This window comes from Priapulus caudatus, unplaced genomic scaffold, assembly GCF_000485595.1.
Source record: "Priapulus caudatus unplaced genomic scaffold, Priapulus_caudatus-5.0.1 Scaffold33, whole genome shotgun sequence".
In the NCBI taxonomy this organism is placed as follows: domain Eukaryota; kingdom Metazoa; phylum Priapulida; class Priapulimorpha; order Priapulimorphida; family Priapulidae; genus Priapulus; species Priapulus caudatus.
In genome coordinates this window covers 147,582-160,878 of record NW_014577094.1, presented here as the reverse complement: position 1 = coordinate 160,878, position 13,297 = coordinate 147,582, and the positions used below count along the sequence as shown (strand labels likewise).

The following is a 13,297-nucleotide window of genomic DNA, read 5'->3' as shown; positions in this document are numbered from 1 at the left end:
GTTTCAGTGCATCACGTGTCACCACTCGCTAAATAGAACGTGGCCGCGAGCGTCGCAAAAATGCGTACTACGTTCTCTGTGTGTGTGTGTGTGCGCGCGTTCCGAGTTTACACCTATTGGGCAAGCGAAAGAACAGCCGCCCTCAGCAACAACGTCTTTGCAATAGAGCCGTATTATTAGCTCCTTTCTCCGCCTTGAAATAACGTACGCGCGCCTGCTGTCGACCTAACGGCGGCTAGCGCGTGCTTCGCGTGCGCCCGTACTGGCGAGACGTACACGCACGCGCGCGTGTGTGCGCGCGCGCGTGCGTGTACGGTAGATCAGACTGCTGCGTCTTAAGGCTTCGCGAGCTCGGTTCGTGTGCGACATCGGGCGGTGTCAGTAGCGTTGCGGCGGTGACAAAGACGCCCACCACCGCGCCACCTTCGCTACGGCCGTGCCCCATCCCCCCACCCGCAGTTCCCGGCCCTCCCCGTGACAGCTTCGCGCGTATACGGACACGCGTGACGGTAGTACGCATTTAGATTTCCCAGCTAACGTTGTCCTGGGCGACGCACCAGTGTCTCTGACGTCATCAGAGTTACCCGTCCGTCTTTCCTCACGTGCAGTACTAGAGTCGGCCGCACGAGGGCGCGGGAGCGTTGCCGACGCAGATGACGGCCGCCGCGGTGTAATACTTGCTGCATCTAACTGTACAGTGTCGCCCCGCATCTATCTCTCTCTCTCTCACCAGGCGCGGTGCGTGAGCGACGGTATGTAGGAGGCGACGACGTCGGCCGAGCTCATACCGGCGACGGCGTTGTAGTTAATCGAGCTCGTCAGGTGGTTCGTCATGCTGCTCTGCATGCTCGCCGCCGTCACCGGCGACTGATGCGCGCCGGAGTTCACCGAGTTGTCGGGCGTCATCGCCTGCGGCATGGCGGCGGCGTGCTGGCCGTGCCGGTGGCTCGCCGCCTGCGACGCCTGCATGCCGGCGTCGGCGCCGCCCAAGCCCGCCGTGCACGGCTTACCGTCCTTCACGAGCACGGGCACGGCGACGCGCCGCGGCGACTGCTGGCCGCCCTGCGCGCCGCCGCCCGCAGCGCCGCCCTGCTGGCCGCTGTGCTGATGCTCCTGCATCTGCTTGTCCTTGGTGGCGCGCTTGCACTTGTAGCGGTGATTCTGGAACCAGATCTTCACCTGCGTCGGCGTCAGGTTGATGAGACTGGCGAGGTGCTCGCGTTCGGGCGCCGACAGGTACTTCTGCTGCTTGAAGCGACGCTCCAGCTCGTAGACCTGCGCCTGCGTGAAGAGCACGCGCCGCTTGCGTCGCTGCGTCAGCGGAAACTGCATGCCCTTGTGCATGCCGCCGTCGATGCCGTTCAGCGCCGACACGGTCGACGACATGTTCATGTTCATGCCCGACGAGTGGCTCATGAGACGCGAAACTGCAAGACGAAGACGAAGGTTGAAGGTTAGCGGCGAGGCTCAAACATGGCGGCGAAGGTCAAACATGGCGGCGAGGGTCACACATGGCGGCGAGGTCAAACATGGCGGCGAGGGTCAAACATGGCGGCGTGGGTCAAACATGGCGGCGATGGTCAAACATGGTAGCGTGGGTCAAACATGGCGGCGTGGGTCAAACATGGCGGCGATGGTCAAACATGGTAGCGTGGGTCAAACATGGCGGCGTGTGTCAAACATGGCGGCGATGGTCAAACATGGCGGCGCGCGGTTGTCCTATACTGGGTAATCTAAAACATGGAAACTATCCTCCGCGCTCATGGAGTGTACGTGCGCGCGCGCGATACGCATCTGCAATGCGCAACTAAACCGTCCTGTTTGTCGTGTGTTCCTGAAAAGTGCGTGTATGTGGTTTGACATTCTCACCCCCCCCCCATCGTCCGTAGGGAAAACGTACGATGTCTACTGTTGTCTCACTCCTCTGTAACCTCTCCCTGCATAGGCCCTACATGGAATCAAGAGCTGATAATGCCTTATGTATAATCTAATAGGGCTTAATACCTTACGTATTATTAGCTCTTGATGGGATGCTCATACGATATATGTATGTTTTATGTATTATCGCACATTTTGTCCATAGGGAAGACATACTATGTATAGTCCATATAAACATAACATGTTGTACCACCCCGCGCATCCCTACCTCCACGGAGTAGGCATATATATATATATATATATATATATATATATATATATATATACATAATTTATTTTGTTCTATTATCCATTAACCTTCCATCCATGTGATGATGAAGATGCTACACATACAAACGCGCGCATTCTATTGCTTGACTAACGCACGCTGCGAACCGTCGTTACTACTCTATCAGTTTTTGTCGTTATAACCGTCAGCTCTATCAGTATATTTTCGGATAACCCGGACTCGGATTTTTATTAGGATACAGCGAGGACGTAATGTATGCCTAATTAAGCGTGTCGATTACGTTCCGTCTAAAATGGAGCTATTTTTCCGATCTTGTTGAACTCCTTATATATACTACCACTCTATTCAGCATTTATGTTACGAGCAATTTTCGAAACTGCTTCTATTCTGCAGAACGTTAACCCAACGTTGCAAATTGTAAATCAAATTACAAATTTAAAAGAAAAAGAACATGGAAAAATGAAAACAAATTTCCAATCTCATCATGCGAATTTAGTTATGATAAGAACTAAACACAAACTGTACGGCTTTCCATAGCAATTAGTAAGTTGTCTCAATAAATAAAAATATATATATAGGCTACAATTACAAAAAAATATTGTATAAGTATATATACATATCAACACAAACTTGTATTCTTCAGCCGGCTAGCTAGAAATTCACATTCCACTCATTTCCGGGGTCGCGTTAACTCTGAATGCTGGCTTAATTTGTAAAGCGGGGGCAACCAGGGTCTGCGTCCCCTCTCCTTCTCATCACCCCTAAGTTCTTGTCTTCTCTGCGGCCGCACACACGAGTGATTCCTATAAGATATGCTTCGTCTGTCTGCATGTCTGTCTGTAGTATGCAGATAGAGAGAAGTACGCTCTATCGCACGCCGTATGCCCAGCGCGAATAAGGGGTTAATAAGACAATCATTAAATTAAGATCATTTGCCATTATTAACCCCTGCATGAATGAACCTACCCCCCCCACCCCCACCCCCAGCTATTTTACGCGATCCTATATGTGCGTTTACGAGCTATACATATACTATACATATATACTATACATACCATGCATATATTATATATTTATACTATAACACTATATACATATACTATATATATACTATACATGTTATGCATATATTATACTTGTAATATACATACTATACATATACTATACATATACTATACATATACTATACATATACTATACATATACTATACATACCATGCATATATTATATATTTATACTATAACACTATACATATACTATACATATACTATACATGCTATGCATATATTATACTTATAATATACATACTATACATATACTATACATACTATACATATACTATACATATACTATACATGCTATGCATATATTATACTTATAATATACATACTATACATATACTATACATACTATACATATACTATACATATACTATACATATACTATACATACTATATATCTTATACTTACATTATATATACTATACACACTATATACATATTACTATATTTATACTATTCATACTATACATATACTATACTTGTACTTATACATGCAGCACAAATATCGGTGCTTCAACGTGTTATTTCCGTAGCGTGTTGTATATATAATAATATAATAATGTATATAATATAATATAATAAGAAACAGAACAACCGATGTAGCGTAGCATGCAGAATGTCTTACGCGGGGATTGTGCGCGCGCATGTCTGGTTTTAACTTTCTAGATTGGGCGGGCATAGGTGTCTGGAGCATAATTTTTTAAATGTAATATGAACCTATGAACCCAATGACTGAGGTGACCGATTCTATTATTTCTGCGCTATGCCCATTGATAGCAATAAAGTGGATGGCTGTGTACTTGCTGCAATGCCGCTTTAATCCTTTCATCTGACTATTCTCTTACTTGCGTTTATGAGTATTAAGACAAACAAAAATACAACACACGTTTGTGTACCATAAAGCACGTGCGTACGTGGTGTCCTGGAACCTTTTAGCACCATTCAGAAAATTGATGAACCCACTGGCGTTTAATCCAATTCTTTCCCAGAGCAACATTCGCACCCGCATAAGGCAGGCTCTTTTGTTAAGCCCACTTCTAATATTTTTGCTTGCGTAAAAATCACCGGATATCAGCAGGTGCACACGACACGTGACATTGTAAGTTCGCGTCATCCGGAGCATTTAACGATTGTTTGTACATACAAAACGTTTTTGCAACTAGACGTATTCCGGTATCCCTCCCAGCTTACGATATGCCACCCGCGGGATCGTTTTCTTTTGCCACTAGATGGCGGTACCTACAACCTTTTATCCACAGCGCGTATATCCGAGTAGAAGAATATCACAGCGAAAGTAAATCAACTCTTCTGCTCCCAGTAGCCAACATTCCTCTGATGGGTAGTATTTGGTCTTATCTTATATGGAATTGTCTAGTTTATGCGATCATAACTAATCATGTAAGCATCATGTCTACTGCGCATTGCGCAATTATGATATCACTTATATAGTGAATTTGAACATAACGATCGTGCGTAGAGGCAGTTAAACGAATCGCGAAGGCGTGATTATGTTGCTTATGCATGATTTATTACCGTACGTGAATATACCCTTAAAAGGCTTTAAGTGCTCTTTCTGAAATGATGCGACAATATGATTGTCAGCTAGAAAACAAAGAAAACACGAAGGGAGGAGGAGAATGAGGAGGAGGCGAAGACGAAAGGGGCGGAGAACGAGAAGAAGTAGGTGAAGCAAGGAACGAGGAGAAGGGGAGGAGAGGAGGAGGAGAGGATAGGGGGAGGCAATGGTGGAGAAGGTTGGTGGATGTGGGGGAGAGGACGAATGTACCTCTGCACGTTTGCTGCGATGTCACGGATGAATACACAACGGATCAAAAACGTACCGCGCGCCATTTTCCTCGATCGCCATATAACTATTCAGTAACTTCTGCCAGTATAGATAATGGAAGGAACTAAACACAAAACAAAGTTGACGTAGTAGAATGGATAGATACTAAAGTTTGGGAAAAGTGGTCACAAAGTGACACACTGGCTCTCGGTATGAACGAACCCGTGGCTACTAGTCCTGGATACAACAGTCAACCTTTGCGGCACACAACTACAAGACACTTACGCGCAGATTGGAATTCTGGTTATTATGCGGCGATTATGGTAAGAAAGAAGCGCTTGCCTGCTTAAAGAATGTTTAAACCGGGGTCTCAGCAGCAGTAGTTAAAAACAGCGTTCCTCAGCGTTTACTAAAAATTACGTTTTTATGTATTATGGATAATTTATTTTAGTTTCTTTATTAAATACATAGTTCCTTATAAAATAAATAAGAAAATGCATGTACGAACTGCAATTATATTTACGTTACTTTTCACCGATTCAATTAAATTTAATATAGCAATTCATATTTGTAGCACGTGTTTATCAATTTATTTATTTGGTAGTTCATAGTAGTTGGTATCCAAAGAAATAGTACATGTTCACATAATTAACTGCACTAGGTAACTGAATTTGCATATTAAATTTATTTGGATATTTAGCTGTCATTGTAAATAACTCCACTAGCATTATATAGCGCCGTTCAGCGTATGTAAGCGTTCGTCATGTACCTACCCAGGAAATAATTGTTTTCAATGTGCATATTTCTTTTTGTACACAATACTGTATGCATTTTCTCGAGTTTAGTTGACTATATTTTTATATTCTCGAACATTATTTGTATAAATACTTACTTTACGGATTAACAATATATATTCGTTCTTATATAGACAACTATAGGTGTAAAATGAGCTGCTATGTATTTCCTTGCAGCGGAGGATTACCTATTTGTCAGATATTGCAAGTGTACCATAGAAAGTGGAATACATGCATATAGCGAATGTCCCCACCAGCAAAATAATAACCATTAAGGTGTAACAAGTGTCCGAGATTAACTATATTTTGCACTCGTGTTAAAATCACACTTTTAAAATGTTATGAGACCCATATTTTTGCGTCGTCACGTTATATTCGCTGTTGACAGCGGACATGGTGATGGATCAAGTTCTTGGTGCCCAATTACATCGTAGATATTCGGTAGCATACGTTTAGATGGTCGAGAAAAATTGGTTCTGCTGATGATAATGACAGATTAGAAAGCGGATTGAACAGCGAAGATTGCAGTTATAATCACCCGTAGTGCAACAGTGTCAATTGTTCATTAAGGTGTCTCGTAAATTATTAATATTAAATACTAATGATCATCGCGGGTTTATGCTGGGTCATCACCGCGCGTGAATAGATTAAATGCTGTTCATGGGCGGACAGGTTTGAATAACGTACAATGCTGTACGTGATTATAATTACATAGCATTACATGAATATACAATAATTTGCGTGTTATTGTCTCGTTCTTTTGTTCGCGCCTAGCAGACTTCGTAAACGTTGATGGGGGATAAAACAAGGGTTAGATGACGTATATGAAAATGTCTTTTCCGGTAAAGATTCTCTTCGATCCGTTTTTATTTGCGCTTAAACTTACGCTTGGTCCGAGTTTGTGCAACTATGGCAAGCAAGCATGCAAGAAACACAGATCTGTTGCCCTCAGTTAATTGAACACAGCCATCTATCGTGAAAGGATAGCTCACGACTCCATGCTATAGGCTATATGCCGGTACAATCGCGAACAAGTAGAACGCTAAAGAATTTTGCAGAAATCGATTTTGTACTTTCGTTGGTCAGGCAGATGTCTTTTACGTTGCTCATGTCGCCTCGCGAATATTGGTCATAGATGAAATATCAGCCGATTTATCAGACACGAATGAATTTTAGTTGCCTGTTTTTTTTAATAACGCCTAGATACAGCAATGATACATTGGCTCGATTTTCAATTCGTTTTCAATTATTCGATTTGCGGGGCGGTGACCCCGCGGAAAATAGTAAGAGTGATAACCGAGAAGAAAAGTGACAGCCGGCCACTTTACGTTCGGCGTACAGATGGGTGACGACACGATAGCTCGTCTGACACGACTCCGTCCTTGCGACGCGTGACGCGGCGTTCACGCGCTCCCACCAGCTGCCGCTAGCAAACAAATCGCGAACGAAGCGAAGACGTATAGCCGACCAAAATATATCCCGAGATGGCGTATGCATGTCCGTATGCATAGCGTATATCTATCCGCGCGCGCGTGCGTGCGTGCGTGTGTGTGTGTGCGCGCGCGCGTGTGTGTGCGCGTGCGCGCGTGCGTGCATGTGTGTGTGCGTGCAGCGCCGGTGCTCGGCAGTATTAGAGAGCTAATGAGTCGTCGCTGCCGATGTTTTTATCTCGGCAAATCGCCGATTAGGCTGCCTTTATTAATCGCTGACATTCGGCAGGAAGGATGTAGGCTGACTATACAAACCTAGGGAGGCGTAGGGTAATGACGCACTGTATACGAGTATATGTGATATACATTTATATGTTTTCATACATATAATAGGCCTACTCGTATAAATTCGATACCCTAAACCGCTATATAATATATCTACATGTATATATATATGTCACCTATGTCACAGGTTTGGAGAGGAAGACGTTTGACAACAAGGCGTACACATACGAGGACCACGTTCAGTACGAACACAACATGTGGCACTACCTGTTCTTCATAGTCCTGCTCAAGGTGAAGGACAAGACAGAGTTCACGGGACCGGAGAGTTATGTGTACGGCATGATCAAGGTATTATTAGGCCCATGATTAGGCCCATCTATAACATCAGGAGAACATACATTATATCAGGAGTCTATCAATATTGATAGACTTTCTCTATCAATATCTTCTATATCAATTCTCAATATCAATTCTATATCAATTCTCAATATCAATAGAATATCTCTATTGATAGACTCCTGATTATATACATACACATGTATATTGTTGCAGGAGAGTAACTTAGACTGGTTCCCGCGCATGCGTGCAATGTCGCTCGTCTATAACATACATTATATATACATACACATGTATATTGTTGCAGGAGAGTAACTTAGACTGGTTCCCGCGCATGCGTGCTAAGCGAGGACATGAAATGTACACGGTCTATTAATTCACGATAGCTGTAACTTCATAGTTATAACCTCGTAGTTATAACCTCATGGCTACAACCCCATGGCTATAACCACATAGCTACAACCCCAAAAGTTCTAACCGCATACCCTCAGAGCTATAACCTCATAGCTACAACCCCATAGTTATAACCTCATAACCTCCTGGCTATAATCTCATAGCCATAACCTCATAGCTATAACCTCTTATAGCTATAACATTATAGTTATAATCCCATGGCTACAACCCCATAGCCATCGCATCACAGATATAAATTAATGTCGTAGCTATGACCTCATGGCATGACTGGAATCGATGTAAATTTGCCAGCGAGTAGGGTAGGATACCCGTAGCCAGGGGGGGTTCGGGGGGTTCGCACGACCCCCCCCCCCCGAGCCCCCCCGAGCAAAAAAATTATAATTTGCAAGAATTTCACCTCAGGTATGCACCAGATCGCTCCATTTTAGTGTAATAATTGCAAAATCTCCATCTTGTGCGAGGGGGGACACCCCCTCCCACACCCTTCCCCTGCTTGGTCGCTATGCTCCCTCGCTCAGTCGCTTCGCGCCCTCACAAATTGCCAACATTTAAAAACGAACCCCCCCCCAATATAAAGCTGGCTACGGGCCTGGGAATATAGTTAATTACAGATTTGCGCCTTTATCTTTTATAAGACTATAAATCATTATGCCGTAAATAATATAAATTAATATCAATTCATTTACTTTACATTTGTCTGACACAATCACACATTCGCCTCATTGATTTTTAAAAGTAGTTGTTATGATTGTATTGGTCGGTTGAGTAACATCCTGCATTCAAATTATTCCCAACGTGTTCAGCCTACTATGCACGTTGCTGTAAGTATTGCCTGTATTGTGATCACTGATTGTGTGTATTGTATTTTTATTTTTATTTTGATCGACGCTCTTATGCATGCAATGATATTGACAATGACATTTAATCGCGTCTCTTATTGATCAAAATATTAATATTTAAGATTTTATTTAACGATGACTTGTAATTTTTGTTGAATGTTCGATTGGCGATATAATCCACGATTCTATATAATATTTGAACTGATGAAGGGTTTCATAATTTAACAGATATTTAGTATATCAGGGGTAGAATATCAGGGCGCAAACTAATTCAAGTTAATCATTATAATAGTTCCATGTTTTAACCGTAGGTGTCGCCACGGATCAATGTTTCGACCGGGTTTTTTGACACTGGAGCATAATTTTTTAAATGTAATATGAACCTATGAACCCAATGACTGAGGTGACCGATTCTATTATTTCTGCGCTATGCTGGGGGGGAAGAGTTCAACTGCAAACAACTCGCGGGGTTGTTGTGTGCGCGCGAGATACATTTGTGTACGATGTTGCAGTGAGTGCCCACGGCCGCCGGGGTTACGGGTTTCATACGCGCCGCCCGCAATTAGTCTGCGCTTTAGTTACGAACACGAAAATGGCTACCCGCTCGAAAATTGAATTACGCTGGGGCGCAAATTCGCTCGTTCAACATCCGGCGGTGCAATCTCCCCCCCCCCCCCACCCCTCCCCCCGATACGAGCGACGAGCGAGCGTGTGCGAACCGCGGGCATCGCGCCTGCGCTGCTAATGCACGACTGACGACGGCTTGTGTGCGTGTAACCGCGTTAACGTTTTTCGCCGCCGCGGCCGCCGCGTGCGCGCAGGCCGCACGCCGTGTATCGTGTGATGTGACGCAGAACAATGAAGGCGGTGAGCGGGCGGGGTTCGGTGGGCGGCAGCGGCAGCGGCGGCACACTGCAGCGAGCGCTGTTAACCCGCCTGTTAGCCTGTTAACCCGCGAACGCCGCCGCGCTTACGTAAACCGATGTTACGATTGTATCGCGATAAAGGAAAATATGTATCGAGAAAGAAGCACGGTTTTCCGACGAGGGAGGGGGGGTAGATGGGTGGTATTCTGACAGAGATGTTGCGCTAGAGGCGTGTAGCGAGCTCTATCCGTGCTGCCTTGCGAGATAGACAGACGTTGCTAATACGAGGCAGCGGGAGCTGTGAACTACATGCATATGCTTGTGTAATAACGTGACATAACCGGTATTTGTGAATTTCGCCCCTTTTTTTAGTCGCCGTTCGAAGGCAGCCGTCCTGTACGCGCTAGCCGTGTCTGCATTTCACGCCGTGTTTGAACCCGGTGTTTGAGTCTGCCGTGGTTCATCGCAGCGCGTGATTCAGCTCACGCGTGATTCACGCTGGCGTCCTGGTTCGCATGCAAGCGCGCAAAACGTGATAACGTACAAACGCGCGAGGGGAAAAATCTTCTGCCACTATTTTACTGCGAACGCTTGGCGAAAAGTGCGGTATTATGATCTGTCATTGACGCCGTCTGACAGTTACGTGACCTGACGCCTGCATTTCAAAATTAAACAGGTTACAGCCTACAGTTTAATCGCGTAATGTCTGGACATTAACCCAGGGGATAGCATACGGTCCCATGTGAGGAGATCGTTGAATAGATTTTAATAATTACGGCCGTGTATACCTCGCAATGTTGATAATCATCCTACACGTCTAATCTAATTCGACATGAGAGATTTCGCTGACAGTCACGTGTAGAAAACTGTATAATTGAAGACGAACGAAATTGCAGTTGCTGTGAATGGATACCCGTAATAAACAGCTCGGTTGTTGATTGTTTGTAAACGTATCCTTACGCCGGCGGCGCATAGCATCATCGGAAAGGTTAAGTGAAATATCACGCGTCACTTATACACGCGCAGTATTTCGGTGTTGCATATAATTCGGGCACGATTTTATATAATGATCGGTGATGGTGTCTTTAGCGTTAGGGTTCATCGGCTGTTATCGGGCGGAATCTCATCCGCCCGCCCGCCGTGAGCGATGATAAGCACTTATAATTGCAGTGTATTTTTCCGCGAGTTCGAGTCTCGTGCTCTGCATGCACTCTCGGCCAGCGACACCGGCTAGCGTTCATCACGTATGCGGGGGGAAAATGAAGCATATATAGTTATAAAATATAGTTACATATATAGAGGAAGCAGCCATTAAACCACACGATGACGCCGAAGGTTTCATCGACGACGACGTTCGATCTCTACGTTATCTAACAATCTATAGTATTAATAATAATAATAATAATAATAATAATCGTAATAGTAATAGTAATATTAACACGGCTGAGTTTGTAACTGTGAAGTGGCGTAATTTGTACAGGCACGCGATGGGTACCTTCGAGCGGTGGCTACGTACCCGAAATATATACACCGTGCGCTGACCGCCGCCCCCACCCCTCGCTTGTCGCTTTCTCCCCCATTCTCTCTCCTTTCCTCTCGTTTGGATTACACATACTCGCGTATCTTGGGTCAGGTTTTGTAAACATCCCCCTCCGCTCGAGCGCCTGCGTTTTCTGTCATTCTCTTTCTTTCCTCTCGTGTGCGTTTTCTGTTAGTCCTCCCTCTTCCCCTATCTGATTTCTCGTCGCATGCTAGACACTTGTGAATCTCTGTCGGGGGGATTTGTCAATATCCCCCACGCGATTCTCCCACTCTCTCCTTATCTTCCTTACCTCTCTCGTGCGTTTTCTATCCCCTTCTCTATTCCTCTCCTCTTTTCTAGCCACATACTTACTTGCTAGGCGTTTAATTCGGGGTTTTTAAGTAACACGCACGCTTCCTCTCCCCTTCTCTCTGTGCCCGTCTCATCTCTCACTATCTCTCCTTTCTCGTGTCGCCACATGCTAGACAACTCACTTGAAAATCTCGGATCGGGGTTTTTAAGTACTCTCACGCCAATTCTTCCCCCATCTCTCGCTCTGTCCCTCTTCTCTACCCCTTCTCTCCTCTATCACCTCTCATCTCGCCCTCTAGCGCTCTCTGTCCCTCTCCTCTACTTCGCTCTCTAGACAACTTAGTTGCAAATCTCCGATCGGGATTTTTAAGTACCCCAGCGCACTTCTCTCCCTCTCTCGCTCTGTCCCTCTCCTCTACCCCTCTCCCTCTCTCTCTCCAGACAACTTACTTGCGAATCTCGGGTCGGGGTTTGCCGTGTACCATCCTGTCGACGAGTGTCGCACGGCGAGGCCCGTCGGGTCGCCGTAGTGCGACAGCTCGGCGCCGTTGCAGTACTGCGACGGAAACGACGAGTGATGCGACAGCTGCGGCACGTGCATGTGGTAGGGCGACGTGACGGGAACGTTCATGTTGTTCACGGTCAGCGACGACTGGTGCGGCTGGTGGGTGCTGGAGTTAATCGTCGGCCGGTAGTTTGGCATCAGCGGCGGGATCGCCGACTCGAACGTCTTGCGGTAGTTCTCCTCGGCGAGCGGGTTCAGTATATCGGTGACGGAGAACGGAGTATGCTTGGGGCTTAATGACATGGTCGTCCCTCCGTGAGGGTGAGGACGAATGTGTGCGAACGGTCTTCTTCGATGGCACTACACATGAAAGTGCTTCTCGGTCTTCAACAGCCACCTATCTCGCCAAGCACCTACTAGCGATAGGTATCTGCCATTCAGGCAGTGCACAAGTTAAGCACCTAGGCGAACCCTCGACGCATGCGCCAGTGCGCTCGTGCGGCCCGCTACATGCTCAAGAGCGCTCGCAGCCAGTCGCGAGGGTGGAGGTGTGGTAACAAACAAAACGGGCCAGCCCCGTCGCTCGATCGATTACTGAGCGATGTTCCAGCAGCCTATAACTTCGATAATCTGTTTGGCACCTTTTTAAAGCTGCTTTTGTGAGCGTAGGTGGGTGTACGTTTGTGTGGCTGAGTCTATCTGACAGACGGCCACGCTCGGACGCTCGAATGCCTGCGTCAGAACTCGTGACGTCACGCCGTTTACGATTGCAATGTATATGTAGATATAATTTGTAGAGATCGCAAAACCCGACGGTGTGTATTAAGCAGTTTAGATTAAGAGTTCATTTATGGCAGCTGCGCTATAAGTGATATTGGAGCGCTCATTGAAGCGCTATAATCAGACGAATTAAATCACATATGATGTCAATTCACATAAAATTTAAAAGAACAAGTGAATTCGATCAAAGTGAGGAAAA

At 45.6% G+C, this 13,297-nt stretch overlaps 1 protein-coding gene across 1 annotated transcript; it reads right to left on the bottom strand.

The window, feature by feature from the left end:
• Window positions 1–726: 726 nt before the first annotated feature.
• LOC106816685 (homeobox protein Nkx-2.1-like) lies at window positions 727–12,871 on the bottom strand. The gene is made up of 2 exons (XM_014821310.1): window positions 12,264–12,871; window positions 727–1,427 (listed from the first exon to the last, which is right to left on the bottom strand). Exons 1-2 carry the CDS (start codon window positions 12,619–12,621, stop codon window positions 727–729), a joined length of 1,059 nt encoding a protein of 352 aa, XP_014676796.1. The 5' UTR covers window positions 12,622–12,871.
• Between the last annotated feature and the right edge of the window lie 426 nt (window positions 12,872–13,297).

Bases quoted from the DNA above. Each gene is read 5' to 3' on its own strand.
- LOC106816685 (XM_014821310.1), bottom strand. From the start codon at position 12,621: ATGTCATTAAGCCCCAAGCATACTCCGTTCTCCGTCACCGATATACTG. The intron at 1,428-12,263 runs GTAAGTTGTCTG...TTCGTCTTGCAG, and splicing joins CCCCGACCCGAGATTCGCAA to TTTCGCGTCTCATGAGCCAC.